The sequence below is a fragment of the Erithacus rubecula genome (genome assembly GCF_903797595.1).
Source record: "Erithacus rubecula genome assembly, chromosome: 13".
In the NCBI taxonomy this organism is placed as follows: Eukaryota; Metazoa; Chordata; class Aves; order Passeriformes; family Muscicapidae; genus Erithacus; species Erithacus rubecula.
In genome coordinates, this window is record NC_136665.1 from 12,515,283 (window position 1) to 12,542,195 (window position 26,913).

Sequence of the window (26,913 nt, forward strand, 5' to 3'; positions counted from 1 at the left end):
TTTCTGAGCTTGTGATTAAAGTTTGCTCGTGCTGTACCTTCCTGAATTGGCACTTGGGTCCTTACTCCAGCAAAAACTCTCATTGATCCGTGCTGGAGCACAGGCTGAGTGAGCCCTCAGGGACCAGCTGTGTATTTGCAGCCTGGTGCTCTTCAGACACACGACAATTTCAGCACAATTTTGTGACATTAAAACAGCATTACTGGTGTGTCTTTAACTGCCCATAAATAGACACCGTGACTTGTCCACAGTGCTTTGATATTTCAGGCTAGACAAGAATATTTAGTCCTGGCTTGCAAGCTATTTTATCACCAAAAAGAAATTTTGTAGATTAGGTAAGTCAAGAGCTTATTCTTGCAAAACTTCAGCCTGTGTCTGTGAGCTGCAGTGAAGCTACATCTTATATTCAAGTGCAGGAAAAAAAGGAAAGTCTCTTTTTAAGGCTCATTAGTAATGGCAAAAAGATACAAAAAGACCAACACCATTTTACACTTGTAAAAATACCCCTAGTAGGTTCATATTTTTTAATCTTCAGTACAAAAGCTCCATAACTACAGCAAGGCATAAGTTTCCAATCAGTAGCTAACCACTTTTTCTATTGCCTCTGGCATTAAAACTCTCAGTGAAAAGACACTTTACAGCTAGTTTGGGCAGTTCATTTTCTGTCAATCAACTCTCAGGCTGGAAGTATAAAGGCGGCAATATGACAAGATTTCTATTTTAATATCTTTACTCTTGATAAGATAATCCTAGAGGAACGGTGGTGATCAAATATTTACAGGCAGTGCTCACTGACACAGTCTATTGTAAAATTAAATACATAAAATTATGTGGGGATAATGTTAATGTTGTGATAGAAGGACAAAAGGCAGTGTGCTCAAAATGAAGGTTGACTCTTCTTAATATATCCTCTGAGGCAGCACCAGCACTGCTGGCACAGGGAACAGAAGAGCTGCTTTCATTTCACATTTTGTGACCTTTCTCTGCTTTCCAGTAGCTTGTTTGCTATTTAAACACATTTGCTTACTTAATGCTCTTGATTTTTATGTATCTGTGTGTGTGTGCTGGGTGTCTCAGATGCACTGCATGGCTGATGAGGCCTGGGAGAGAGCAGGACTTTGCACTGTCACCCCCTTGGGAGCCCAGCTTTGGACCCAGCCCTGGTTTGCAGGGGGCTGTGCAGGGCACAGGGCACAGACTGGGGGCACAGGGGGTCTTTTCCCACTCACTACATCAGTCAGGGACAGCAGTTACCTCTGGGGAGCTCTTCCTCCTGTCCTGCAGACAGGCATGTGCCCCAGGACAGATGGAAGTCCCCAAATTTCTGCTTTTATTGACCATGAGACTGAGCAAATGCACTCAGGGAGAAACCTTTGCAAATACATTTTCTTGTCTTCCCCTTCTCTCTCTGCACTCTTGGTGGGACAGGAGGTGATCTGAAGGCCCTGTCCCTGCCTTGGCTGCCCCACAGGAGCACTGGCAGCACCACAGCACACCAAAGCCCCTCTGCCACCTCTCCTCAATGATGCTCCAGTGATGCTCAGCCAGAGCACAGGGAAAATGAAGCACTGATTTAGGCTGAAAAGCCAGTGCTGGCTAATATGGGAAATTACTCCAGCAATCATCACTCTTTTCCTGTCACTATGGTGACAAAAGAAATGACAAAAGCCTGAGCAGGAAGATATGGTGACACAAGGAGAGAGGGACAGAGCAAATGCTCAGCAGCTGTGTCTGGGTGGAGCAGGTCCAAGGGGGGACAGGCAGTGCAGGAACCTGTGCTGGAGCCATTGCTCACTGAGGGATGCAGTGTCCCACACAGGGGCTTGCAGTGGGACACAGCTACCAAAGCCATGTTGCACAAAGTGCCACAGAAAATGCAGCTACCACAGACCTAAAAAAAAAAAAAAAAAAAAAAAAAAAAAAAAAAAAAAAAAAAAAAAAAAAAAAAAAAATCTCAGTTGTACAAGGTTTTCATGCCACTGCTTCAATCCTAACATACTAACCATTGATTTTTGCACCACCTTCCTCTGCAGGAGTTGTTGGCCACCTGCCCTTAGGGGCTCTGCAGCCAGCCCAGCCTTCTCCCCAAGTGTGAGCACTGAGCATTGTTGGAGGACACAGCCAGAGCTCTGCTCTTCCCAGCCAAAGCAATGATCACCTGGGACTTGGAAACAGGTGTTAAAATGAATGGGAAAGCACAGGGGGACATGGCTGGAGGCAGCCCAGCACTGTGAGGAGCAGCTGAAGTGACTCTGGCTGCTCAGCCCCTCGTCTCTGCAGCACTGCTGGGCAGGTTTCCCCGAGCTCCTTCCAGCATCCCCATCTCACCATGCACAGAGACAAAGCCACAGCTCCCACATGCCCAAAGAGCAGGTTGCTCTGCTGCTCAAGGAGAGAAATCTGTCTCAAGAATATCTTCTCAAGAAACTCCAAAGAAGAAACTGGGCTGTTGAGGCAAAATATGGAGGTCCAAAGACAACTTGCTCAGGAGTCTCTGGTGGAGAAGGTGCCAGTGTGTTGGTGCCCATCCTGCAGTGACACTCCTAGCCCTGGAGACCAGGAGGAGTCAGCAGCAGATTGAACAGCATCTAATATCTTTGCTACTTTAAGCTGAATTTTTATTTTCTTGGAGGCACCTTCTAAAGGAGGAAAAAGGTGAGGTGCAGTGGGGGAGCAGAAAAGGGTTCTGGAGAGAGCAGTGGGGAAAATCATCCTGAAATGCCAAGGCAAACACACCCTCTGCCCCAACTCATCTTTTTTCTTTTTTTTTTTTTTTTTTTTTTTTTTTTTCATGAGGGAACACTATTTTCCAGCCAGCTCCACTCATGAGTGATTGTGCAGAGCTCTGCTAATGGGCTCTGCCAAGCTGTGGTCACCCCACGGAGCTATTGGAAGGAGAGGTGGCAAGTTGGAAAGGACTACAAGGGAACTCTGCATGATATTTTTTGATGAGCTGATTATTCAGAAATTTCACAAGAGCTGAAATATATCACTCTGCTCTGAAACTCACAGCCCTGCCAACACACAGGACAGCTTACATGAGCAGCAGCATTTTCTCCTTCACAGAGCTGCTGGCCTGCCCATCAGGAACCAGATGCAGGAGCTGGACAAGGCTTTTCAGCAGCCATCGACCACAGTGACAGTGAGAGGTGGGGAGTGGACAGGAGGACACAGAGAGCTGGCATAGAAATTATTTTGGCACTTTCATGGCTGTCACTATGTGTGTATTTGGGCTTGAGAGCTTTTCATTAGCTCTGTGGGTACTGGGGCATTAAGATTTTTATTGCTTTACAGCTGGGTATGAGATCACCCTGGATCCCACATGGATTCAGGTATTTTTATTTCAGGAGTGCTCAGTCCCTGGCCACATTTCAGGGTATTGTCACAGGCCAGGAGCTGACCTTGACTCCCCAGCCAGGCCCTGCTGTCTTAGCATCAGCCTGCAGCCCAGTCAGGCTCCCACAGAGACCAACAGAACATTTTCCTTTCTCTAAATTAACATTAATTAAAAACAAAACACTGGCTTATTTGAGTGCAGAATCAAAAGAGAGCCTGATACCTGGGGTGTGGGTGAATGTGTGCTGGGAGAGGTTAGAAGCAGCATAGATTTCTGAATTAATACACAAAATCTTCCAGGAGCTGGAATGGCCCATCCCCAGCCCATTGATGTCAGCACACAACCATTTTGAGCTGCCTGGGGTGGCATCAGCTGTCCCACAGAGAACTGGAGCTGGTACATCTGCATCTGGAGCAAGAACAATGCTGAACTGCTGAAAGACAAGTAACAAACACCCCCATGCTGCATTTACAGCCTTTGCTGAGAGCACTTGGGGTGCCTGGCATGGGCTGAAGTGTCCCCACCAGATGTGTGCTCCCAATAACTTGTCTGTTCTCCTGTGCATGTCTTGAGACACCTCTTCTGCAATTTCTGTTCAGGGCAGTCAGGGGATGTGTGGAGCTCCCAGCCTTCTCCTACGAGTCAGTGAAGAGAACTGTGGCTGAGCCATGTCTGGATTACTCATGGAAAAAGAGGCACACAGGCAAAGCCCTTGCAGCCCTTCAGGAATTGAAAAAATCTGGGAAATTTTCTTCTGTGTAAGGACAGGGAATGAGAGTCTGAGCTCTGTCCTGTTATGAAGCCACCCCATTGGGATCACTCCTCTCGTGCCACATCCATCTGAGCCCCTGCACAGGTGATTTTTTGTGTTTCCTGCTTTGGGTGAGGGAGCTCAGCACTGCAGCATTCCCCAGCCCAAAGGCACAACCCCCGTGAGGGTGAGAGATGAAGGTTGAAAAGGACAATGGTTACAAGGGCCATCAGTGTCTTTGCAACTCCTCACATTTCCAGCAATGGCATCTCTGCATGCAGCTCCCTGCCTGTGGAAAATTGAGTCTGTAAGGAGTATATAAATGATCCAGGCACCATCTTCAAGGTCCATATCCTAAAAAAACCACGAGGGTTTACTCCACATACTGCTGCAGGATGTCATGTACTTCATGATCTGCCTTTTCTAATCTCTCCTTATCTCTCGCTCCAATCCTTTCTCATGTCCCTCATCTATTGCAAATTCCCTTTTTAAGCTGGAGCGAAGCACATAAATATTTTCATGCTGCATAAATAGGTTGTTTTGTGCATAATGTCACAGGAGGCCTTTTTTAAAAACAGGACCTTTAGTGCTGTGATAACAGCCTCCTCATTTACACAAATGAAATCTTGCATGGAGCTCAGCACTCATCTGCTCTGCAGCCCCCGTGCACACGGCTGGCGCAGCGCCCGCTCATCACAGCCACGGGCTTAATACAGAACATTCCATAATAAAGAGGAGCCATGGAGCACCAGGTTTGAAAATGCCTTGCAAATGTAACTGATGATAAGGTTTTTCTTTTAGTGCTCCCCAGCAGCACAACCATTGTCTTCCTTCTATGTGAAATCACAGCTACTTGAAATGCTAAAGTGCAAAAGGACAACCATCTATGTTGGCCTATTTGCCAGCATTTTTGCCCATTCTGTCTGCTTACCTTACCTTCTCTGTCACTTCTTGCTCCCTGACCTTCATTTCCTGTTTATTCAGCCCTTGCTCAGGGTCTGAAAAAGTGCAGACACCATCAAAATGGACTTTTCATTTACTCTGCACAGAAAAAGAAATAGTGTTACAATCTGTACAGTTTTTTAAAAGGCTAATGGAAAATATTGGGGCCACACTTAAGTCTTTGAATCAAAGTGGTTTTCAGGAAAAATATTTAAATAGCATGACAGTAAAAACTGGAATCAAACATCAGTGATTTTGCTCTAGTATTTCTATTTATATTTGACAAGCATAAAGACTTCAGGCCAATGGATTGAATGGCTCTGCAGTACAGAGCAGAGAGAGACCCAGTGAAAATTATAAGAGCTCACTGATTGTGCATTTTCATACTTCTCAGGTCAGGCTGTAACCCTCCAGGACTACCATGGAGCAGTTGGATTTGTTTTGGATTTGTTTTGAACTGTGCTGCCAGGCAGGCAGAGCTCTGCCAGGCTCTGTTTGCACCTGACCATGACCTCCTCAAGCCCTCAGGTAGGCTCTCACCCTATGGCCTCCCTCAGCATGACTCTTATTGAAAGACCTGGGGGCATTTTGATTTCCATCCCGAGTTTGGGGGACACAGAAAGCTTTGGCTGTTTTCTCTCTGCAGTTCCAGAGGAGGATTATTGGTGCTCTTTTCACGCAAATCTTACAGAGTAATTTCTTCTCTCTCCCATCTGTTGTGTGACTTCTTTTCCTATGTTTTGTGTTAGCAATCAACAATAAACCCATGGTGGGTTTCTTCCTGTGCAGGGTTCTGAACACAGAATTTCTGACTGAGAGATTGTTCCACTGGGAGGCTCCCACTCGTTGTTTGTGGCTGGGAGCAGCCATTTGTGCCAGCCTAACCCTAATGTGATTACTATCCCATGAGAAACTTTACATATTAATTGTTTTACAGAAGGGTTTTGTATCACTTAAAACTCCAGAAGCCTTGTTATAATGCATTAAAAGAACAGAGAAAAGAAAGATCTCAGGAACTTTAGTATTTCTTGTTATAGAACCCATCTGAAGAAAAAATAGCTTTCCAAGTTTATCTTGGCTAGTCTGTTATAAAGTCTTGGTTTGTATGAATTGCCACACTACTAAAAGATCTAATTTTTCTATGATAAAACAGCCTACATACAATAACTGAATCAAAGAGCACAACATGGAGTAAGCACTTTATAATGTACCTAAACACAGTAGCTACCTGATTTTCCTGGCAGTTTATTTCTATTTAGACCAAGGGACAATTTAAAAAGATTCATTCCCAAGTACACAATTCAGAAAAATATGAGTTACAATTCAGAGCAATATTTTGAACCAGTGCTGTTTAGTTGTCTTAGCTGGAATTCAACCTTGATGATATCCAAAGGTCCAATAAAATTTTTCATGGAAGAATCCCATATTTGTAGAACATAATAAAATTTTTGAGCTGCAGCTCCAGGGCCATTGGGAACTGGAGAATGAGGTCGTTCTTTCTGAGGACTTTCTGGTGTCATGGGATGTGTTCCAAACACTTTGTTACCTGAGAAACATCAAACATAACAGATCATTACATATAATAGCAGCTTTGATCTTTGTTAGTAAGACAAAATGTGAGGCTGTTTATTACTAACGACTTAGGTGCTCATTAGTGTGTTCTGACAGGAGCCACTGACAGCAATAGGCAAAGGGAAGTGTTTAGTGTTAAACCCCACACTGCACACTGCAGCTCCTACTACAGCCCATGCAACAGAGGAAGGAGAAAAGCCTTGCACACAACAATTTTAAAATTATTTACCAGAGCAAGAAAGAGATTTGTCTGATTTATTATCTGCTTTTTTCAATAACCTGCACTTGCAAACAATACTAATGCCTGCCTTTCACATGGTGCTTTTCATTCCTAACTCACAGAGCACCCGGGGCAGAGGTCAGGATCATTTTATAAAAAACAAACATGAAGTGAGGCCACCTCTCTGATGTCCCTGAGCAAGACAGCACAGTCCCCAGCTCTGTTGGCCCCTCCTCTAGGAACAAAGGATTAGAAAGGGCATCTTGTGTCATCAAATCCAGCTTCTTACTCTTCAAATCTATTTTGCTATAATAACCTCATGCAAGACTCTTTGGGGCTCATGATCTTTTATATAAGCTTCTACAAATACTCTTTCAAGACCATCATCTCTTGTATGTCCTCATCCATCCTGATCCTGGGGTGGGACCCTGCCTAATGCCAAGGAATTACACACCAGGAATTTGAGACCATCACCCTGAACACGCCCACAGCACCACACACTGGAGAACGAATGGGCATTTCTTGCCATGTCTGCTCCAATTTTATGCATTTCTTGGTGGTCCATCCCAGTAAAAGACCTGGAATAGATGCCATGACAGATGTGGAAGGTGTTCCTACAGCAGAGAAACTGAAGTGCTGAGAGCCTGACAGGTGTGGAAGCTGTGTGCACCAATACATGGCACAGTTACTGCTGCAGTGCAGCAGCCCCAGGTGCTGAGACAAACGGGGCACTCGAGTTTATCCCTGCAATACCTCTGCTTTTGTGTAGAGACTGACATCTTGGCAAAAAACAGAGCCTCAAGTACACTCAGCCCAACATATTTCCAACATCCATCACCCCTTCCGTTCTCAAATAACTACTTACTGGAGGAGTTATTAATGCCTGTCCACCCACACAGCCTGGATGCCACACTGGCACAAAGGCAGCGCTCGAGCTGCTGCCCCCGATGTCCCTCTGGGCAGCTCCATGTGCAGCAGGACACCACGACACAAACCTGCACTAACAACTGAGCATGAAATGGGCTTTTGGCTTGCTATCTTCAGTTTTGTACCTTCAGAACATGTTCGGAGCTGGCTCCAGTACTGGGGAAATTATCTCAGCTGATTAGACTCGGAGCTGTTTGCCGAGTGTCAGACGCGGGCGCTCCCCGGGCTCTGTGCAGGGCTCGGCTCTTGCCGCTGTTGTGGCTGTAATTCCCCAGCCACCCACTTTGTTGTTTGATTGTCTTTTCTCACTGGAACATATGTTTCCCATTCCCACGGCATTTTGAGCAACAGTTTCCATTGTAAGCCCCTCCTGACTGACAGCTCGATGGCAGCCTGTGAATCACTTGGCTCGTGTTTTGTGATTCTGCTTCAAGGAGGGTCTGGCTGCTCCCTGAGAGCATCCTCTGGCAGCTTTGGGGCAAGAGATTAGCACCATTCCAGCACAGGTAAAAATACCCAGTCACAGCTGATATCATCCTTACCTGAAGTTCAGCATTGTCCTGCACCTCTGCTTTTTTACCCTGTGACAAATGTCCACCACTTATCCTCGGCTTTCCCCATTTTCCTCTCAAGCAGTGTGACACACAAAGCCAATGATGAATCAAGAACTGATCACACTGACAATATTTGATTTTGACAGGCAGCCCAGGTAGGCATTCAGGTTAGGAGAACATTTGGCTCTCAGCTTTCTTCACCAGTAACACATTCACTGTTTTACATTTATGCTGTACAATCATTTCTGTGTCTCTGGCCCTGGTGCTTCTACTGTAGCCATAATTACAGCATCCAAGCAGTGCTGCATGGGATTCATGTACTGGACAGCTGAATTAAATGGCCACCTATAGGAAATGAAAGTCCAGAGAATGAGGTGTGTAACCTTCAGGACAGTACTACTTCCAGCCTCAAACAGAGCCCTGGGCTGGGTGTGAGTGGGACATTATTGCCTCCCACAGGAGGATGACATTTCATTTATAATTCCAGCTAGCTCTCCTGTAGCTCTGTTTTCATAAGAAATAATCACATACTTCAACCAGAAAAATAATCAGCCTCGACACAGAAGCTGCTGTGCATTAGCACCACATTTATTTGGGGAAGCCTTTGGGCCTTTCCAGTCTGGGTGTCACTGCTGTACAGTCACTGCACCACTTCTGGCTCTTTACACCTTCCCTTGAAGAGGTAATATAATTCCTGTGTATAAACCTTCTTCCTGCTGCAGAGTTGGAGGGTCTGGATATTTTGCACTTAAAAAATACCAGCAAGTGCCAGATTATGTTTGCTGGATTTGTGTTGATAATTAACTTGCCTTGCATCCCATTGAAATGACAAAAACATTACTTTATATGTATTTACTGCAGAAAAGAGAGAATTTTGGGTGGAAAAGCACAGACCCTAGGATCTGATCCATCTTCTCTTTGCTATTTCCAACTACTTAAAGCATAATGTCACACTGAAATGCACACTTGGAGAGCTGCATTCTTTTCTGACAGATTGTTATGATGTTTTTCAAGGTGACCTTCAGCAAACATATTTCTTTTTAAGCTTATACTTCATTCTCAGGTCATAATAGTTTCACATAGACAAGCAAACTGCCAGCTCCTGCTTTCTAATTAATGCTTCTTGGAGGCTTCTGAGTGTGAGATATAATTAATAGCACTTAAATCTGGAGTGGAGAGAAATCTATAGCAGATTACTGGGATGTGTGTTTACTTCAGGATTACACACAAACAGCTCCTGGACCATGCTCTGGCACCACCTTGACTCTAACTCCAGAGCAAGCACTTAAAAGCTGCTTTATAAAGTGAGGCTCTGAAAATGCTGAGGGTCTCTGCCTGCTGCACCCCTTGTCCCTGCTCCCATTTCCCATAACTCAGCATGTTGTGTTTTTCAAAACTGCCTGGTGACTCTGCTTTGCCAACAGGCAGCACCAAGTGCAGAAAATACCTCTGACCATGGCTGTGGTGCCCACCCTGGGGATAACCTGCTGTGTGGCCCACAGTGCAGGTACAGCATCTTCTGGGGCAGAGCTGTGTCCTCACTGCATCCCAGATCCCCTCTGTGGATCACAGATACAGCCTTTACTTTGTGGGTTTATTCAGTTTACAGTACCAGAAATGGTAAGAGGGTTTTTCTTACAGTAAAACAAGCAAAAATGGGTGTTGCAAGTAATTTTGTCATACTTGCCTAAATTTATGAAAAGTGGTGGGATTGCTCTGGTGTTCACCCTCATGCATGCAGCATGGATTGTCACACTCCAGAGGTGCTGGAGCAAAATCAGATGCAAGTCAAATTGCCAGTTTAAATTCCCCTGGCCAGCTGCTGCTATCAGTGGTAATTTCCCTGCTGAAGTCAATAGAACAGCATTTTTTCACACATGCTGAGATCTTGGTGCAGAACAGGCAGCTGTGAGGCAGGATGAGTGCTCTCAAAGAATGAGGGGGGGAAACAAAAGAATAAAATTTATAGTCTCTGGAAAAGCTGGAAAGACTATATTATCCAGAAACACTGCCAGACTGGGGACAAGGAGGGGAATGGACATCAGAAATCCTGCAAGACTGTGCAGGACACATTATTTTAGGGATTTTTATAAGAATTTGGCATATTGCAGGACAAGAAATATTCAGGTGCTTAAGCAATTAAAAGCTGTTGAATATTTGTAACTCCAAGCACTTGGCAACAGAATATCACTGTCAATTTCTTTATGCAAAGGGACATTTTGACATTGTACTTAAGAGTGACAACTTTTCTAATGGCATAGAAGTATTCAGTTATGCGCAAAATAGAAAACTACTGAAACTTGTGCAGCCTGGTTCTATCTTCAGAAATAACAACACAGAGTGAAGCTGGCTTTGAAGAGAAACATTTTTCACATACTATCTGAAGGTTAGTAAGTCTTTTAATCTTTAGCCTTTTTGCTGGCATGTGCAATTTAAAATGCACAAAACAGACTATCAAAACACTCAGCTATACATAGTTAGAAAATTCAAAAGCCATATCTTAAAATAGGCTTGGAAATTAGGGTGCTGCATCAAATCCTGCTCTTTGAGAAAGGACTTTTTCCCTGTGGATCCACCTCAAAAAGCAACCAAGTTATCAAACACAGCTGACCAGAGGGCAGCCAACATGGAATGAGAAACAGCTCCCAAAGAGGCTCTAAAGAGGTAAAATCTCAGTGCTGCTAAGCAAGAGAGTGACTAACTGGGGAAATTCTGTTTTACATATCCACCCTCCCCCCAAAAAGTTATTCTTTCCTTTTCTTTATGTCTTCCAGAGTCACAAGAAGTTCTCCTGAGCTCCAGCTCTGCAGATACAGTTCTGCACTTGCTGGGGCTGCTCAAGAAGTGACAAGTCCTTCTAATGAGGTGGGGTACAGGGGCATGGGGACACTGGGGGAAACACATGCAAAACACAAATTCACTCCTTGATATTGCACACACTGATAAAATATTTAAAGATAAGCATTTTCTCAAGGGTGGAAACTTAGCAAGGCTAAAAGGGTTCATTTCCTTAAGCAAGTGGGTGGATATGTTGGGTTATCTGGGGACTGATGTAGAAGCACTTAACTGTAGTTAGTCAGCCAGCCAAGAAGAATCAGCACCAGCAAATGAAGTAGGGAGAGAACCAAGAGTTTATTGCCTTACTCAAGTATTTCTTAGGAAAAAGTTACTTTCAAGTCCTCCTTGATCAGACAATCTCTAAGTTCATGTAAAAGTCCAGTCTTTTTGGGGTTGTGGCAGGTGGTGAAAGACTTGTGATAAATGGAAGGGGAGCTGAAAAAGTCCTAAAACACAGCTTGGGCTGCCCAGGCTAATCTAGCTAATCTGGGCTTCTTTAAACAAAACACTGAAGTACAAAAATGATGCATGAGGCCTTAAAAATTGTTATTTTTTGGCTGCAGAACACCTACATTCAGCTCTTTCTGACTTTCCCTATGCTGCATGAAAAAAACTCAACTCAAATGTCATTCAGGTAAACCTACAAATAAGTCCTTTGTAGGGGAAATGCAAAAATAGCTTCAAAGAAGGATGCATATAACCTTGTTAATTTGCCAAAAGTTTTCAATCTTCATCACTTCAGAAGCAAGGCTAGACAAAGGCTGAGAAATGCAGAAGGTGCAGAGGCATACCTTCATCTCAGGTTCAGAGCCTTAAACCTCAGAAGCAAAATAATGCTGGGGAGAAGAGATTGACAGTGATGCCTAATGCTGGAATCAAGGGTTGGAAGGACTGCCTGTACCAGGCACTCTCATGATAATGAAGGAAAATTTAATTTACCAGTTTGTTCTAGGAAAGGTAATGACCTTAACATCATGGGGAATGTATCAAGAGGTCATCCATGCAGACACACACTGACTCATTTTCATAATAAATGGAAATAGATGTCCAGCCACACGAATTTGATTTCAGGAAAGGATTTATACCATATATCCAGCTTTGTGTATAGTAGCAGAAGAGATAATGTTTTATTGATATGTGGGGATTTAATTCCAACCCATTTGAGAATCTCTAGGGAAAAAATGCACATCCAATTCATTTCTGAAGAGACAAAAAAGAAAATAATCCCCCCAAAACCTACCAAATCAATAAAGGGAAACAATATCACACTGGAATAGGGATGTGCCATTTTCCCTTAAGCACTATTCATTGGTTGCTGGGCCATAGATGAAGCACCACATCATGCCTCTGTTAGAGAAGAGTGCTCACACATGCATTACCAAGGACATGCTCTTCCTGGCTGAGCAGCATATTTCTGAGGAGGTGAAAAGTGGGTGTCTAAATGCAACTCCAGCAACCTCTGCAGAAATGTGGCTGTGCAGCCCAAACCCTGCTGCTCCAAACCCTGGAGGTCCCAGGTGCTGGGGAGAAATTTCCTTCATAGAGGGGAATTACTTGTGATGGGCTTTTTCTGTGCCCATCCACAGGAGGGCTGGCACAGCTACTTTGGCTGGAGAAGACAAGAGCATGGTCACAAGGCGAGAAAAAATGGAAGAGGAAGTCTGATGAACTCCAAATGGAGTCATCCAAAATGCCATCCAAATGGCAGGATGGCACAGGAGATGAGAGCTGTACGTGTGCCACCCATGCAATGTGCAGCTTAGCTCAAGGTTTCTCAAGCTGGGCTGCAAGCAGTGAGTCACAGAGAGAGAGGAGGGTTATTTCTGGGATTTTGGTTCTTCAGAGGAAAAACATGAAACAGTCAGAAATGACAGAGAAGTGAGAGTGCTGGATGATGGCAAACAGCATATGGGGAGCAGGGGAGAGGGAGCTTTGGCATCCTCGCTGCAGAGTTAAATCCCAGCCTAACTCACATTGATCTCCAGGGGCCAGTTCATTTCTGCTGGAAGAATCTGGCTCCTGGGACTCCAGGTACAAAAGGAAAAACTCTCAATTTCTAGAACACCAATGTTAGTGTTTGCCAAGTGTTTTTTTCTTTTCTATCCCTCCCTGCAATTTTTTTTTTTTTCTTTTAAGGCCAGTGGAAAATTTAGACAACAGGCAGTTTTCCATCATGCTTAATTTTGGAAGTTAAACTGATCAAAACATTTAATACTTGACAGGTGAGGTTAGTATTTGCTCATCCACTCTGTAGTCTGAATTCTGATGCAATTTTGTGTTTTTAGGTGCATATGCATATATGGTTGTACACAGACACACCAGTTTTAGCTCTGTGTAGAAATACCAGGGCTATTTTCTGTTCTAAAAACAGAGGGAGGATGTGTTATGTTAAAGAGTCATCTTAAGTAAATGCTGATGATTCTCATTTCTAGATACAGCATTATTTTTGCTGTCTGGAAACAAAATGCTTTAGCATGGTGCTGATTTGTTCAAGAAGGAGCTTGTTATTTCAGACACTGTTGGAGTGCTGTGTCCTTTTGGAAACAACACAAAACCAAGAGCTTTGGTTTATTTTGTTTCATTCTAGATATTTGCCCTGTTGTCCTCAAGAAGCCTCTGGAGGCTTGAGAAGAATTTTGGGTGTTGCAGCAGTAAGTCAATGCTCAAATCATTACCTCTAATTTTCCTGGAAATACTTCCTCAGAATTTCTGCTTCAGCTGCCATTTCTTCTTCTGTTCTCCACTTGTCAGGGGAATCATCTTTGTCATGTCGCTGCAACTTTTTGAGAGAGAAATGAAAAAAAAAGTCAGTTTATTTTTATTTTTTTTTTCAGTTTTAATACCAAATTTATGACAATCAATCTAACTATTCCATGTGTCTTCAGGATGGAGGGACCTGGTGATGAAGAGATGAAGGGTGAAGGCTGCTGGTTTAGAGTGGTGACAGTGGTTCACTGGCTCTGCTGCACATACCAGGACAACACCAGGTGCCAGGGTGGGTGACAGGCAGTGACAGGATCAGCTTTGTGGGCTGATGCTCTGGCACCCTGAGAGTCTTTGGTGCAAAGTTGGCAGGTGAAACAATAGGAAAACACTCAAGTACTTTGAAAAACCCAGCACACCAGTGGGGTGAGCTGGATACCTTGACACTATTTCCTGTAAATTTTTCTCTCTGTCTTTTCCTCTGCCCATGGCACCACCCTTCCCATCAAAGACCTATTGTGATAACAAGACCCTCTTATAAACAGTTATAAACTGTTTCCCACCAGCAGTTTATATTATTTTTCATTCCTGCTCTGCATGTAAATTATTAATCCTTCCCTACCATTGTTGAAAGCAAGACACATACCTGCTCTAGAAACAAAACCTGTTATTTCAAGCATAATTATATTTTATTGATTTATTGGGGGAAAAAAAAGTGTATGAAACATATAATTTTTGTGTCCAACTTTCACACTAAGGCCACAAAAATTTGCTTTATCCCATATGCAGTAACTGTAACATAATATTGTCCCAGACATGATAATTTGTTCCTTTGTCACTCAAGAAGAAGGGAGAAGCTGATGGCTTTGCTGCTTTCCTGAAGAGAGGAGTTCCATATAAGGGTAAATATTGGCTGGCACTTGAGTGACTATTTGTGCTCATGTCCATTCAAATAATGCCTGACACTTGTCAAGGGAAGGCAGCTTTTACACCAGACAGCAGAAACATTTACTTAACAGATTAAGTATTGAGATTGCAGTGGTTCTAGGTTTAGAGCACAGCACAGACTGCATTAACAGCACCACTGCTTCTAAAGAACTTTATAATAGCAACTTTCTGTTAATGTCACCCAAAAAAATTGAAAAGTAATGAATTTGCAACTTTTATTTCAGGACAAATTTTAGTATAGAAGGTGAAGTGGTGAAAAACCAAAGATGAAGCCATCATGAACCTGCCAAGCAAAGTGTATTATTGTACATGGAATGTTTAGCAATAAACTAGGATTGTTAGCATACCTGCAACTCACAAATACTTTTATTTGTTCTCTGTTTTTCCTACTCTGAATTTTGCTGCCAGCTATAGTCCCATGTAGTTTTATACTTTGCAGCACAGATTTCCCCCTGCTCAGAAGATGAAGCTGCATTAGAAAGACATTTCCTTTCATGCCAATACAATGCAGTAGCTGTAGGCAAATTAAAGTGTATTACTGTTAGACTGGGAGAAGACTAATCTTCATTGTTACATTAGCACTAAGTATGTTACAAATCCATCTTGTAATAATGCCACAGAATTAGAGAGAAAGATTTAACAGCCAGGGACTGGTACAGTGCACACACTATCAGCACATGCCCTGTGTCCACGTGTCTGCTGTCACCCTCTGCACAGTGTGGGTACCACAGCTGACCTGGCAGTGAGGTATTGGAAAGAGTGTCCATCATCCTGTGCTTTCCATGGACTGGGAATGCTCACACTTGACAAGAGGATGCACCAGGACAAGGCAAGTGGTGGTAAATCTGACTGAGGTGTGAGCCTCTGCTTTGCTATCCTGTTTCTGCACAATGCAGGGTAGAGCTGGCTCCATGTGGAGACTGATAAAGTGGGGGTGTCATTGGTAGGTGGTGATTTTTTTTTTTCTGTTCAAAAAACCTGAAGTGAGTAGTAATGAGTAGGGTTAACCTGCCATGGCTGGGGTTGTCTAAATTAAAACTGTGCAGTTACAGACCACAGTGACTTTTCAAAGTTGGCAAAGGCAAGGGCTTCTTCTGCTACATAACAGCAAACCTATAAAAAAAAAATCAGTTTTTGACTTGAGGTTAAAACAGATGTATGGAGAGCAGCAATGAATTCTGAAAGTTGCCTGGCAGCCCAGCAGCCCTGGGTGAGCCCCCAGGACACAGAGCAGCCCCAGCCTGGATGGGAGCACAGGCATCTCCAGCCTCTCACACTGAGAAGGTGCCTCCACATTCTGTGTGCACACTGAGAATGTCCAGCAACAGCCTGAGGTGTTAAATCACTGCCACAGCCAAGGTGCTCATTGTTCACCTGACTTACAGATGAGTATTATTTCAGTATAAAATTGCTACATCTACCCCAGACAGGATCCCAAGACTGCTCTGTGCTCAGAGCTCCTACCATGCCAGACATTTCTGAGGTGCAATCCACCATTATCACCCCAGTGACACTTAATCTGTGATATTACCAAACTAACACTGGAGATACTGGGAAAAGCACCTCTATGTCTGGAAATTCAGTGCACACCAAGGCAGGGTGAGTCTATAATTGGTGGGGCCCCAAATTAGTTACCATTTCAAAGCAGCTGGTACTTGGCCTGTTTCCATGGGAGAAAGGTGATGCAAAAGCATTGCACCAGCTGGACAAAATTTACTGCAAAACTCAGAAAGCCCCAAATTCTCTGAAGGCAAACCGACTTGTAGACACTCACTACAGGAGTGTCTCTGAATCCTGAGCACCTACAGGAAGGTGAGCAACCCCCTCAGCATAGCTTGGATAACTCCAAAGGGAGGGAACAGGATGAGAGAGCATGAGCAGCTCTTTTAGACATTCTCTATTATGCTAAATTTTTCTTTTAATATTCTGAACAAGCACTGGGGCACACATTAGTCAGTTCTCTAATCGCAGCTGCCCAGCAAATTACACACTGTATCTGCTCAGCATTCTTCAAGCACCAGGACTCATGTTTATAACTCCAAACATCTTCTTGCCTTGCAGTACAAATAAATGCACTATTTCTAAGATATGCCCTTCTTCAAGCAGATCATTACTGATGTCTGACTTCTTGGGCTTCCTGATAAATTATCCTCTTCTTTCACCTCAAGCAGAAAATGCTCCTCCACCGATAATCTATGACTGTCAGTCTTGATTACATGTAAACAGTGGAGCTCTTTGAATATTTCTGCTTGTGAAAAGTGTTCATTTTCTCACTCATGTCTCCCAGTGTGAGATGCTGGCAGACCTGACAGCTGTGGTTTATGTTATTTTATTAAAGTTGCTAGTGCTGCAGAATGGTCTATGTTTTTATCACTGCAATTCTTAAGGGAAACACAATATTGTTTTATAGCACATTCACATTGGGGGACCTCTCCTTCATGCCCTTCGTGGAACAGCCCAAAATTCTCAGCACAGCAGACAATAGAGGACCTGGGTCTATGACTGGCTATTGCTTGAAGTGATATGTATATTAATTTTTTTCTCTTTATGCCACAACACCATCAGAAAGGCAACCTGTGTAAATACAGAGCACTAGCCAAAATTATTTGGAATAAGCTTTTATGGTAGTTAGAACTATTCTCACTCCCTATGAATATTTATAGTTGATAGTTAAGAGTTTATAACCTCCACTGCATTTAACTAAAAGAAAAATTATAGTGATGGAGAGTAATTACACAAAACTACAGCAACATAACAAAACTCAGCTGCTTCAGCAATTATAAAATACAATATTATCAACATCAGCACCTAACAGAAAAAAAAAAAAAAAAAAAAAAAAAATTTGCCAGTGGTTTGAATCAGAGATTAGGCATTACCCAGCTGCTGGTATTCATTATTACCAACACACCTTGGGATATCCAGGCATCTTTTCTATACTTAAATCTTACACTGTGGTGAAATATTCAGAGTGATATCTCAACATCAGATTAACACATGAAGCATGAGGAGGCTGAAAATCTAATTTCTTCTCACCAACCCTTTTCCAGAGGCTGGAGCCAAACTTGATCCCAGGGCTGCTGTCACACCTTGCTTCCCCCAGCTCCCCAAAGGCAGCAGGGTTGTGTGACCAATACACTCCAGAGCACATCCCTGCTCCTCCTGCACTGCAGCTGTGGTGGAGCATCCACCCCCTGGGGCAAAAACTCCAGGGCTGAACTGGCTGTGGCTCCTCAGCCCTTTGGTGATACTGGGAGCCTCCTGGCCCTGTGATGATTTCCAGCCATCTAAGCCTCCTCTGGCAGTGATTTTACAACTTCACTCCTGAATCAACTTAACTCCTGAATTGCTTCCTTTGCCCTGTTCCCCCTGGTCCTGACCTCCTTGCTCTTTTCCCCCGGTGTTTTCTTTCCTTTCACTTCTCTTTGTATTTCTCTTATAATCTCAGAGTAAGACTTCATTTCCACCCCACTGCACAATGTGATTAAATGCAGCATTTACTGCTATTATCTGCACCTCCTGCTATGCTCCAGCCTTTCCTCTCTCTCTGCTGTCTTGCTGGAAGGAGTGTGAGCTTTCTGTAGTGCCCTCCTCTGCCAGTCTGAGCCTCCTGCCTCCATCCCATTTGCCTTCAGCTCTGGCTCAAGCCTCGACTTGCATTGCAAAATGAAAGAATAATGGATGAAACAAAGGGTTTCATGAAGCAGCTTCTCAGGGATGCTGGAATCACATGGCTTTACACATCCTGTTCTGGGATAAAATCACTGGGGGGAATCATTGCAGCAGCTCCCAGCCCTGGGCTTGTCTCCCAGCTGAGCATCACCCCTGCTCTGCTCAGGGCCAGGAAAGGCAGAAACAGGGCAGAGAACAAGCCCAGCAGGCTCCCCCTCAACCACACCAAAGACCCACCAGGTTTTGTGTTAACTCAGTGCTGGAGGCTCCTCTGCCCCACCAGCTGCTGTGGGATCAGGACCCTTCCCAAGCCCCTTTCCCACTGCTCCCCTCACAGCCTGAGCAGCTCAGGCAGTTCAGTGCTTTCCACATCTCTGGGCTCGTCTCCATATTTAATTACTGCTACAAAACTGCTGTAATTTAATTGCTCTAATTTACAGTGAACACTGCAGAAAAAACCCACATCCTATAATTTTCTCATCTGCTGACTTTGCTTATGATTCTATATCATACAGCTATCTGAGCTTGCATGAATCAGAAATCCCTGATTTTGGGGTGGGTTTTACTTGCTGCATTAAATCTGAATTATTTAAGGAGATGGGAAAAAAAGCCTAAATTATCTGCATTTTATGTGAGACAATTTTTAAAGTATCTACTGGAAAATCTTTCTCCAATTGTTTTACTGCTTCTGCATGAAATATGCTGCTACCTCACAGCTGCTGATATTGCTGCAAAGCATATATTCCATTGGAAATCTCAGTTTATCAAACCTGTGTTTTAGAGAGTGGTGGCTCTTTCCCCTCCTGTCGACTCTTTGTCATAATGACTGCAAATATTTTTTCTGTTTTATTGTTGTGCTTTGGGGAAAGACCTGAACCTCACAGTTCACATGAACATATGAATAACTGCACTCTATTTACCTCTTAGATGAAGAGAATCTTGTGAAAACATATAAAGGTTAAATAAAATCTTTAAACACACGTGTTTAAGTGCTTTGCTAAAATAAATTCTGCAAACCCCAGTTTCTAAAAATTCTGATAAGACTAAATAGAAAAGGAATCTTAAGAAATTTGCTTTTGAAAATATAAAAGACAAGTAAGCCCACAAGCAGAATGACAGTTGCACAGAAAACACGTTTGCCATTCGGTGAAATATGTAGATTGCACTCTGAAGAGCTCAGAGCTTGACAGACTTCCAGTTTGGCTCCAATTGAGATAAAATTCTTGGAAAGTGAGTACATTATAAAGGAGATTCTTGAAGGAATATCCACTGGGGTAAGAAGTCCTGCCAAAGACTTGGGGAACTGCTATTTACAACCTGATTTGAATCCAGGCAAGAATCTATAAAAGTGTTTAGATACATTTTCACCGTGCCCATTATCCTCCTAGTTAGCAGATAATGTTAGAAACATCTCTGTAGTCTTCCTCACCTGGGAAGGGAAGGAGGATTTTTATGGGGAGCTTCCTAATGGCCTTGGCTACAGAGGGCTGTCTACACAAGAGAAATGTGTCCCACAGAGACCTGGTAAGAAATGGCAATGTCATCACTGTGATAATGTTATCCTGCGTGCACAGCCTGCCATGCAATATTACTCATTTGCAAAAAGGCTATTTTTAATCAAGGAAAAGCACTTTAATCAAGGATAGAGTCAGTGATTTAAAAATTTCATGCAGGTGCATGTATTACTTGACTGAAAGGCTCTTCCCCAGGGGTCAGAGCTGCAGAGAGATGTGCATGTCCCACTCCAGGAGCAGAGATAACCTCGAGGTGCCTGCACCAGGGTGATGTATCCTGGCTCCTGCTGCAGCGAGTTTCAAAGTCACAATTTCCCTCAGTAATCTTCTTAACTTTGGACAAATATTTGCCATACTCTCAGTAAGATTCATGACATGCCAAGGAAAACACACGTGTGTTAAGGAGGCCGATTTGGTTTATTTGCTGTCTTTGTCTTTCCCTGACAGCACCAAGGATATCAGCTGCACGTCCCGTGGCACTGGCTCTCAGCCAGATCACCATGCAGCTGAACATCAGCATCCCTCACCTCCAGGGGTGATTCCACCTCTCACCACATCTCTGGGATCTCCAGAAGAGCCCACAGTGGTCACAGTGTATTTATTCTTCTCTGGGGAATTAGCTTATTCCTATTAAAAAAAAAAATCCTCACCCTCAGCAACACTTTCTGAGATGAAAACATTGCATTAATGTATTCTGGAGCAACTCCTGCTCTGAGTCACTCCCTCCACTGACTGCAGGAGCATTTCAAGGAGACTCCAGTATCTGAAATGACACATACCACATATTTGAAGTGAACCATGGGGGCTTCAAAGCCTGATTTTGTGTGTGCTTCTCAGGGGACCCCTCACCCTCCAGCAGACCTTCCCAGGATGATCCTGGCTGCTTTCCCCACAGTGCTCAGGGTCACAGCTCTCCCAGATAAAGCTACATCCCTGGGACAGCCTTTTCCCCCAGGCATCCCTCAAACACTTCTTTAGCTTCCAGCCTTTCACATACAAGGCTACTTCACCACTCAGATTGCCTCCCTGGGATTTAGGCAGCCAATACCCTCCAGTAAATAGATAGTAAAATAGGTTGAAGAATAAATTGCTCTCATTTAACATTCACTCAAAAAAAATATGGCTGCATTTATTATGCAGCATATTGTTTTATATACTGTTTTGTTATAATAAGTCATGTTTAAAATGTCATGACATTTAAATCAACAGCAGTAAGAAGGAAATGCTGAAAAAGAGCAAGATGATCAAAAAGCATCTGAAAAATCTTGGTGAGACATTATGGGCCAAACACTCTCATTACAGTAAAAACAGTCACAAAAGACCTTAAAGCTCACCTGTGAGAAACCCAGTGTAGAGAAACCCTCCCTGCCCAGTGTCCCTGTGGTGTCCCCAGGGCTGGGACAGCTGGGTGGTGGCAGCTGCCTGTGGCCAAGGCCCTTGGGCACCTGCTGCCAGCTCCTCCTGGTGCTCTGCATCCCCTTGCAAGTTCATCCTTTCTCTGTGCTGCCCTTTGCCACTGAGCCACTGCAGCCCTCTGGAAAGCCTGACTGCACACTCACCCTTGGAACTTGTTAATGCCATTTGGCTCAGTGTGGAGCTGGGCTTCAATGTCTGTGCCCTCCTGTAAATGAACTTTGCAAATAACATAAGAGACTAGTTCAGTGTGGCTTCACAGCCTTTGAGGAGGCACAGAGTCTATCACATCTACCACTGATCAGCCACATGCATAATGGTAGATTTTCACCAGAAGAACTTTTAATGTTTAAAAAAAAAAAAAAAAAAAAAGCGTGGATCAAATGAGCTGCTCTGCTCCTGCAGATTCACTGCTCTTCTTTTCCATCAGGTCTGGACTCATATGCCAGCATCCCTCACTGCTGCCTCCATGCTCCCTCACCCCCTCCGAGGGAAAAAACAACAACAACTGCAACAACAAAACAGATGGCAATGCAACGAAACATTAAACCCAAGCCCAATACCTGAGCTGTACCATGAATATTTCACTGAGGCATGGGGTAGAAAAGACAACAAAATGACCTTTCCTACCATCTTAAGGGATATCTAACCTTGTAATTGCTATAGACACATTGACAAAACATAAGAGAGAGACAAAGATTGCTGAAAAGAAGTTGTGTATATTTTTAAAACCTACTATCTCAATGTACCCATTACAACCTGCCAATATGAATGACACTTACTTTTGCTCTGAGAAATGAAAGAAACTCTAAAAGACAGACTGCATTAAGAATCTATTGATATTCCACTGACCTAGTGGAATAAGAACCAAACAACTTTTATCAAGGGCAAATGCCCCAGAGTCTGTAAATTCATCTCTTAAAGTAGCAGCAGTAAAAGGGAAGAAAATCTTCAATATCTAGAACATTTTTTAAGCCCAGTGGAGTCTCACAGACTCAATGATCCAATGGCAGTGGATGGTACCAGACCCATATATAATTGAATTGGAGATTTCAGATGGTCAGTCACCTCTTCCAGTTTTTCCAGCCCATTAATATTGCTGTAAAACTTATGCAGGAAGTTGTCATATTAAGGGACATCACAGGAGGTTTTGCCCATATAACTTTTTCCCTTGTTATAAAAGCATCACAAAGATATAAAACCCATAGCAAATATGGTCCTAGATTCTGTTTGGGATGGATGGTTGGATGCAGGAAGTGTAAAAGGGAAAGTGAAGAACAGTTTGGCATTATTCAAGCAGTCTCCTTCACCCCTCAGGTGAACCTCTGAACTCACACATGAAATCAAATTATAAAAAACAGTCCTAGATAAGGGGCTCAATACAGGAGCCCTTATTTACTCAGTGAAACTCAGACTGGGATAACAGTGGCTATTCAGGGGTGGAGGGGCACAGGCTGCCTTCATTTTTATGTTTTGTTCCTCTTCCAAGCTGCAGTGTTGCTCTTCTGTTGAAATCCTTCTTCTGGGGAATAATTTGTACCCACATAATGCCCATGCAGAAAAATAAGGACGGCATAATAGCCATGGAATAGAATATTCTGAAATTAATTTAAGTGAAGGGACTGTGAATTTGGGAAGAATTAATTTTAGCTGGATAGACTGGCAGTTAATTAAGGCTGATAGCTTCTGCTAGTTCGAAAGGTGGCTTTGATGAAAATATATTGAAAATATTATTAAACTGCCTAGGACAAAACAGTTGCTATTGCCCATGCTAAAACCTCCCAGACATCCCATGTTTCTATACAGAAATCATAAACTGATAGCATTTGCATAACAATTATTATTTAATATGTAGACTTCAGTATCATTGCTTTTGGACAGAATTAATATTAAAACCTTTGAGCACAGATATTTTAGAAATACTCATCTGAAAAGTCACAGGAACTTTCTTAGTTTGCAATATTTTTGCAAGTCCTGTTCTGGTGTCAGCAGATCACCACCTTCTCTTTGCATAATCCACAGAACATGCTCCAGAGCTACAGAAAATCCCACACTATTGGGGGGGAACTCATGGCCATGCAGGATGGAGGGTAGGAAATGTACAGAGGCAACCTAAAGCAACCCAAACACTCCCAATTTGCAGAGACAAAAAGTAATTTTGTATGCTTTCAGCTCAATCGGTTTGTTCGTGCCTTAGGAAACAATGAGATCAGAAATGAAAGCAATTTCCAGCAGATATGAATAAAACACGTGGCTCTGCTGAGAAGAACTTGTAGGTTATTCCAGAAGTGCAGGCAAAACTTTGTGGATTAAATGCTGTGAGAATAGATCACGTATGGACTTGCTTCATCTGAATTTACCAGACTAGGAGTTTGCAGGTTTCTCACTCCTCCTTCAGGAGGGAGTTGATTGGGGAATCAGTTGTACAGTCACACATTTTGTGGAGAACTTGCAAAATAATTTTATTTATTTAGACACATTTTGAAGTTGCAATCAGAACTTCTTTCACAGGTCTGTTGTTACATTTCTCTCCTTTCTTTAGGTCTTTTTTCTTTAAACTTTTCTTCAAGCAAAAGTTTAAAAAAAAGCAAACAAAAAAATCATGTTCTCAGTGTGTTTCAGGGTTTTCCTGTGCACATACTGTGTGGTACAAAGGCACACAAGCTCTCCCCATTCATCTTGACCCATAATCATTATTAAACTTAATTGCAGAAGACACTGTCTTCACAGCTTTATTTCTCATATGACATCTTGTGAATTGCTTTTAAGAAAAGCCATTTACACAACTTCTATATATATGTAAACTAGTACTCTAATGTCACATTCTTGTTTGCACATTCCCTTGTATTCATGTCAGCTAGCCCTAATGCAAAAGCAAGTGGCCCTTCGTGTATTTCAGTTAGGAAACAGTAGCACGGATTTTCATAAAACAAAAGTTTGACTGATACTATGCAAAATCTGTTCCACTGAAAAATTGGCATCTTGCCCATCATCTTCCACAAAGTTCAGTATCTTTGTCGGTGCTCATCTACTTGACTTCTTAATTGTCTCTGTTCACTGGCTGTATCAAATGGAGTTTTCTTTTTGCTTTTGCTCACTGCATATTACATCTTTTAATCGCTATATATAATTACTTACCACAATCTGCCATGCCAGATTTTCTAAGCATTAGTCTAATTAACTTAAGCTTGATAATTATGTTTCAGATATCATAACAGTACGCACAGAACTTGGAGATTATGCTGTTGGTTTAGCTGTTTCTGATAACACTTTTCTCCTATTCTTACTTTTTCCTTCTGTTTTTTCTCTTTCTGTACAGAGTGGGAGCACAAGTAGAAAGAGGGTCTGTTTTTCTCTTTAAATGACTCCAAGGTTTTCCAAAAGCAAAAGCTGTCTGTTTTAAATAGGAAGCCATCAAAAATAAGTCAACACAAATGAGAATATATCTATAGTGCAAGGATTTCCTATTTTTCTAAGAATAAAAGACAAATATGTCACTGAAAAAAGAACCTTGAGCTTCTGATAGCGGAAATTGTAGAGGATTCTAGCACAAACTTACAGCATTTATGGGCTAATTATGAAAGTACTCAGACTTTCCACAGGTCTGCAGCCTGAGCCATTCTAATTATCCGCCTGTTGGCGACAGCCTGTCGCCAGGGAGGCAATAAATAAGAGATAACATGGATGGGAGCTGGCACAGGCACCTCTCCAGCACAGAGAGATCATCCTTCACAGAGCACATCTGGGCAAATGAAATATGCAAGCCTGAGACCCCAGGTAAGAGTAAATAGATGCAGAGGACACTTATGTCACAGCCATAAATAAAGGAAAGGAAAAAGAAAATCTGTGACAGGCTACGGATTTGTATTTGGCTTTCTGGTGTAAATCAGCATTTCTCTTCATTCCTGACAACTCACCTTGGTGTTCTGCTTTTGCTGTGGAGAATCTATCCTGCACTATTTGATTTGTCTTATTCCTGGACGAGGGCATGGACACCGTGTCCCCCCACACTGGGTGGCCCCTGCCCAGTGGGACAGAGCCAGGAGGACCAGACCCTCTCCCTGCTTCCAGGGACCATGGCCCTGTCCTGCTGACTGGAGAGCAACAAGCCCTGCCAGGTCCCAAAGGCACCCAGACACCTTTGGCTCCTTAGGCTCAAACCCACTCATGTCTATGCCAAGAGAATATTTGTTGGAATTTTGGGTGCTGTCAGGCCCACACCAAAGGCATTTCATTTGCTCTGGAGGTACTGGTGAGGATTTAATCAGCTGGGAGACACTGAAAGACTGCTCAGCTGCTCCTGAGTTTTAACAGACTTCATGGATAGAGACAGGACAGGCAGCTCTTGCTGAAGGTTCCCTCATTCAAGCCCTTGTTTTCAGATGATTGAAGGGCTGTCACCCTTGACAGAAAATATTATCAGCAGTCAAGGAAGTAATCAGGGTGGCAAGTACATAAATAAGCATAGCATAAATCTGAATATTGGTAATTAGCATTTGATTCAATCAGATTAAAAGTGTTAGACCACTGTAGCAGTGATTCCTTATAGAAAACTATTTAACATTCCAATTATCTCTAATGAATTAACCTCAAAGTATGGCTGAGGTGCAACACCCTAAGAATCCCTTTGCTCATCTACAGTCCACTTGCAACTAATTTCTCTTCACAAGCCTACCTCAATTAACATTTTTCTGTATTTCACACATCAGTAACTGCAGTACTGAAATATGCACTCCTGTCCCAAATTTAATAGCTGAGATGCTTTCATTTTTTTTTTATTCAACAAATGAAGGAAAATAATTTGCTGTTACTATCTCAAACCAATTAAAATTCTTTTAATATTGGCTTTGCATCTCTTCAATACATATATGAACCAAAAAGTCCTACATTTTCCACATAATAATTACTTGGAATTGATCTGCTATGCAGCACTCCTAAGACAAAGGGATTTACAATTAGCAAATTTGAAAGTTTAGTTTACATTTTTCATCTCTGGAGTTTTTAAGGAATGCCTTTTAGTTGAAGGTTTTATATTAGAAAAGAAAATTCAATTGGTACAACTAAATTATTTTAATTTAAAAAGAAAATAATGAAAAACGTACAGATTTATCGATAGGTCTGAAAGGAGAACACACTGCCTTTATAGGCCACTGTGGAATTCCAGTCACACAAAAAGCTATTGCAAAATAAAGAAAACTTTACTGTAGCACACCCTGTTCGTGGTGTGGCACTGGTAGAAGGACAGATCTCTAATAGAGATCTCACAGATTTATCAAATATCTCTGAGATAGGGAAGCCACTGACCAGTCCCAATAGCTGGGCCTCATGGCTCTTTCCTTCTACTTTCCTTGTTTTTCATTTCCTGTGAATTTTATAAAAATACAGTGTCATTTAATATCATTCTCACTTTAATAGGGAAACATGGCAAGGAAGCTCTTGCTCTGCATCATAGTTGTGGTAAAAGGAGCAGCATTTGTGAACAGATTATAAACCTGACGTTATTTTCCTTTTCACTCCATGTTTGC

The 26,913-nt window shown here is 42.7% G+C and overlaps 1 protein-coding gene across 1 annotated transcript in view; it reads right to left on the bottom strand.

Annotated features, from left to right (window-relative positions):
- Positions 1-6,217: 6,217 nt before the first annotated feature.
- The window catches only part of FHIT (fragile histidine triad diadenosine triphosphatase), a gene marked incomplete at its 5' end in the record, with an annotated part of 388,529 nt that continues 367,833 nt past the window's right edge, over positions 6,218-26,913 (bottom strand). Inside the window, 2 exon segments of the mRNA XM_079316712.1 lie at positions 6,218-6,576; positions 13,817-13,920. Of these exon segments, the coding sequence (XP_079172838.1) occupies positions 13,819-13,920 (102 nt within the window). The 3' untranslated portion in view covers positions 6,218-6,576; positions 13,817-13,818.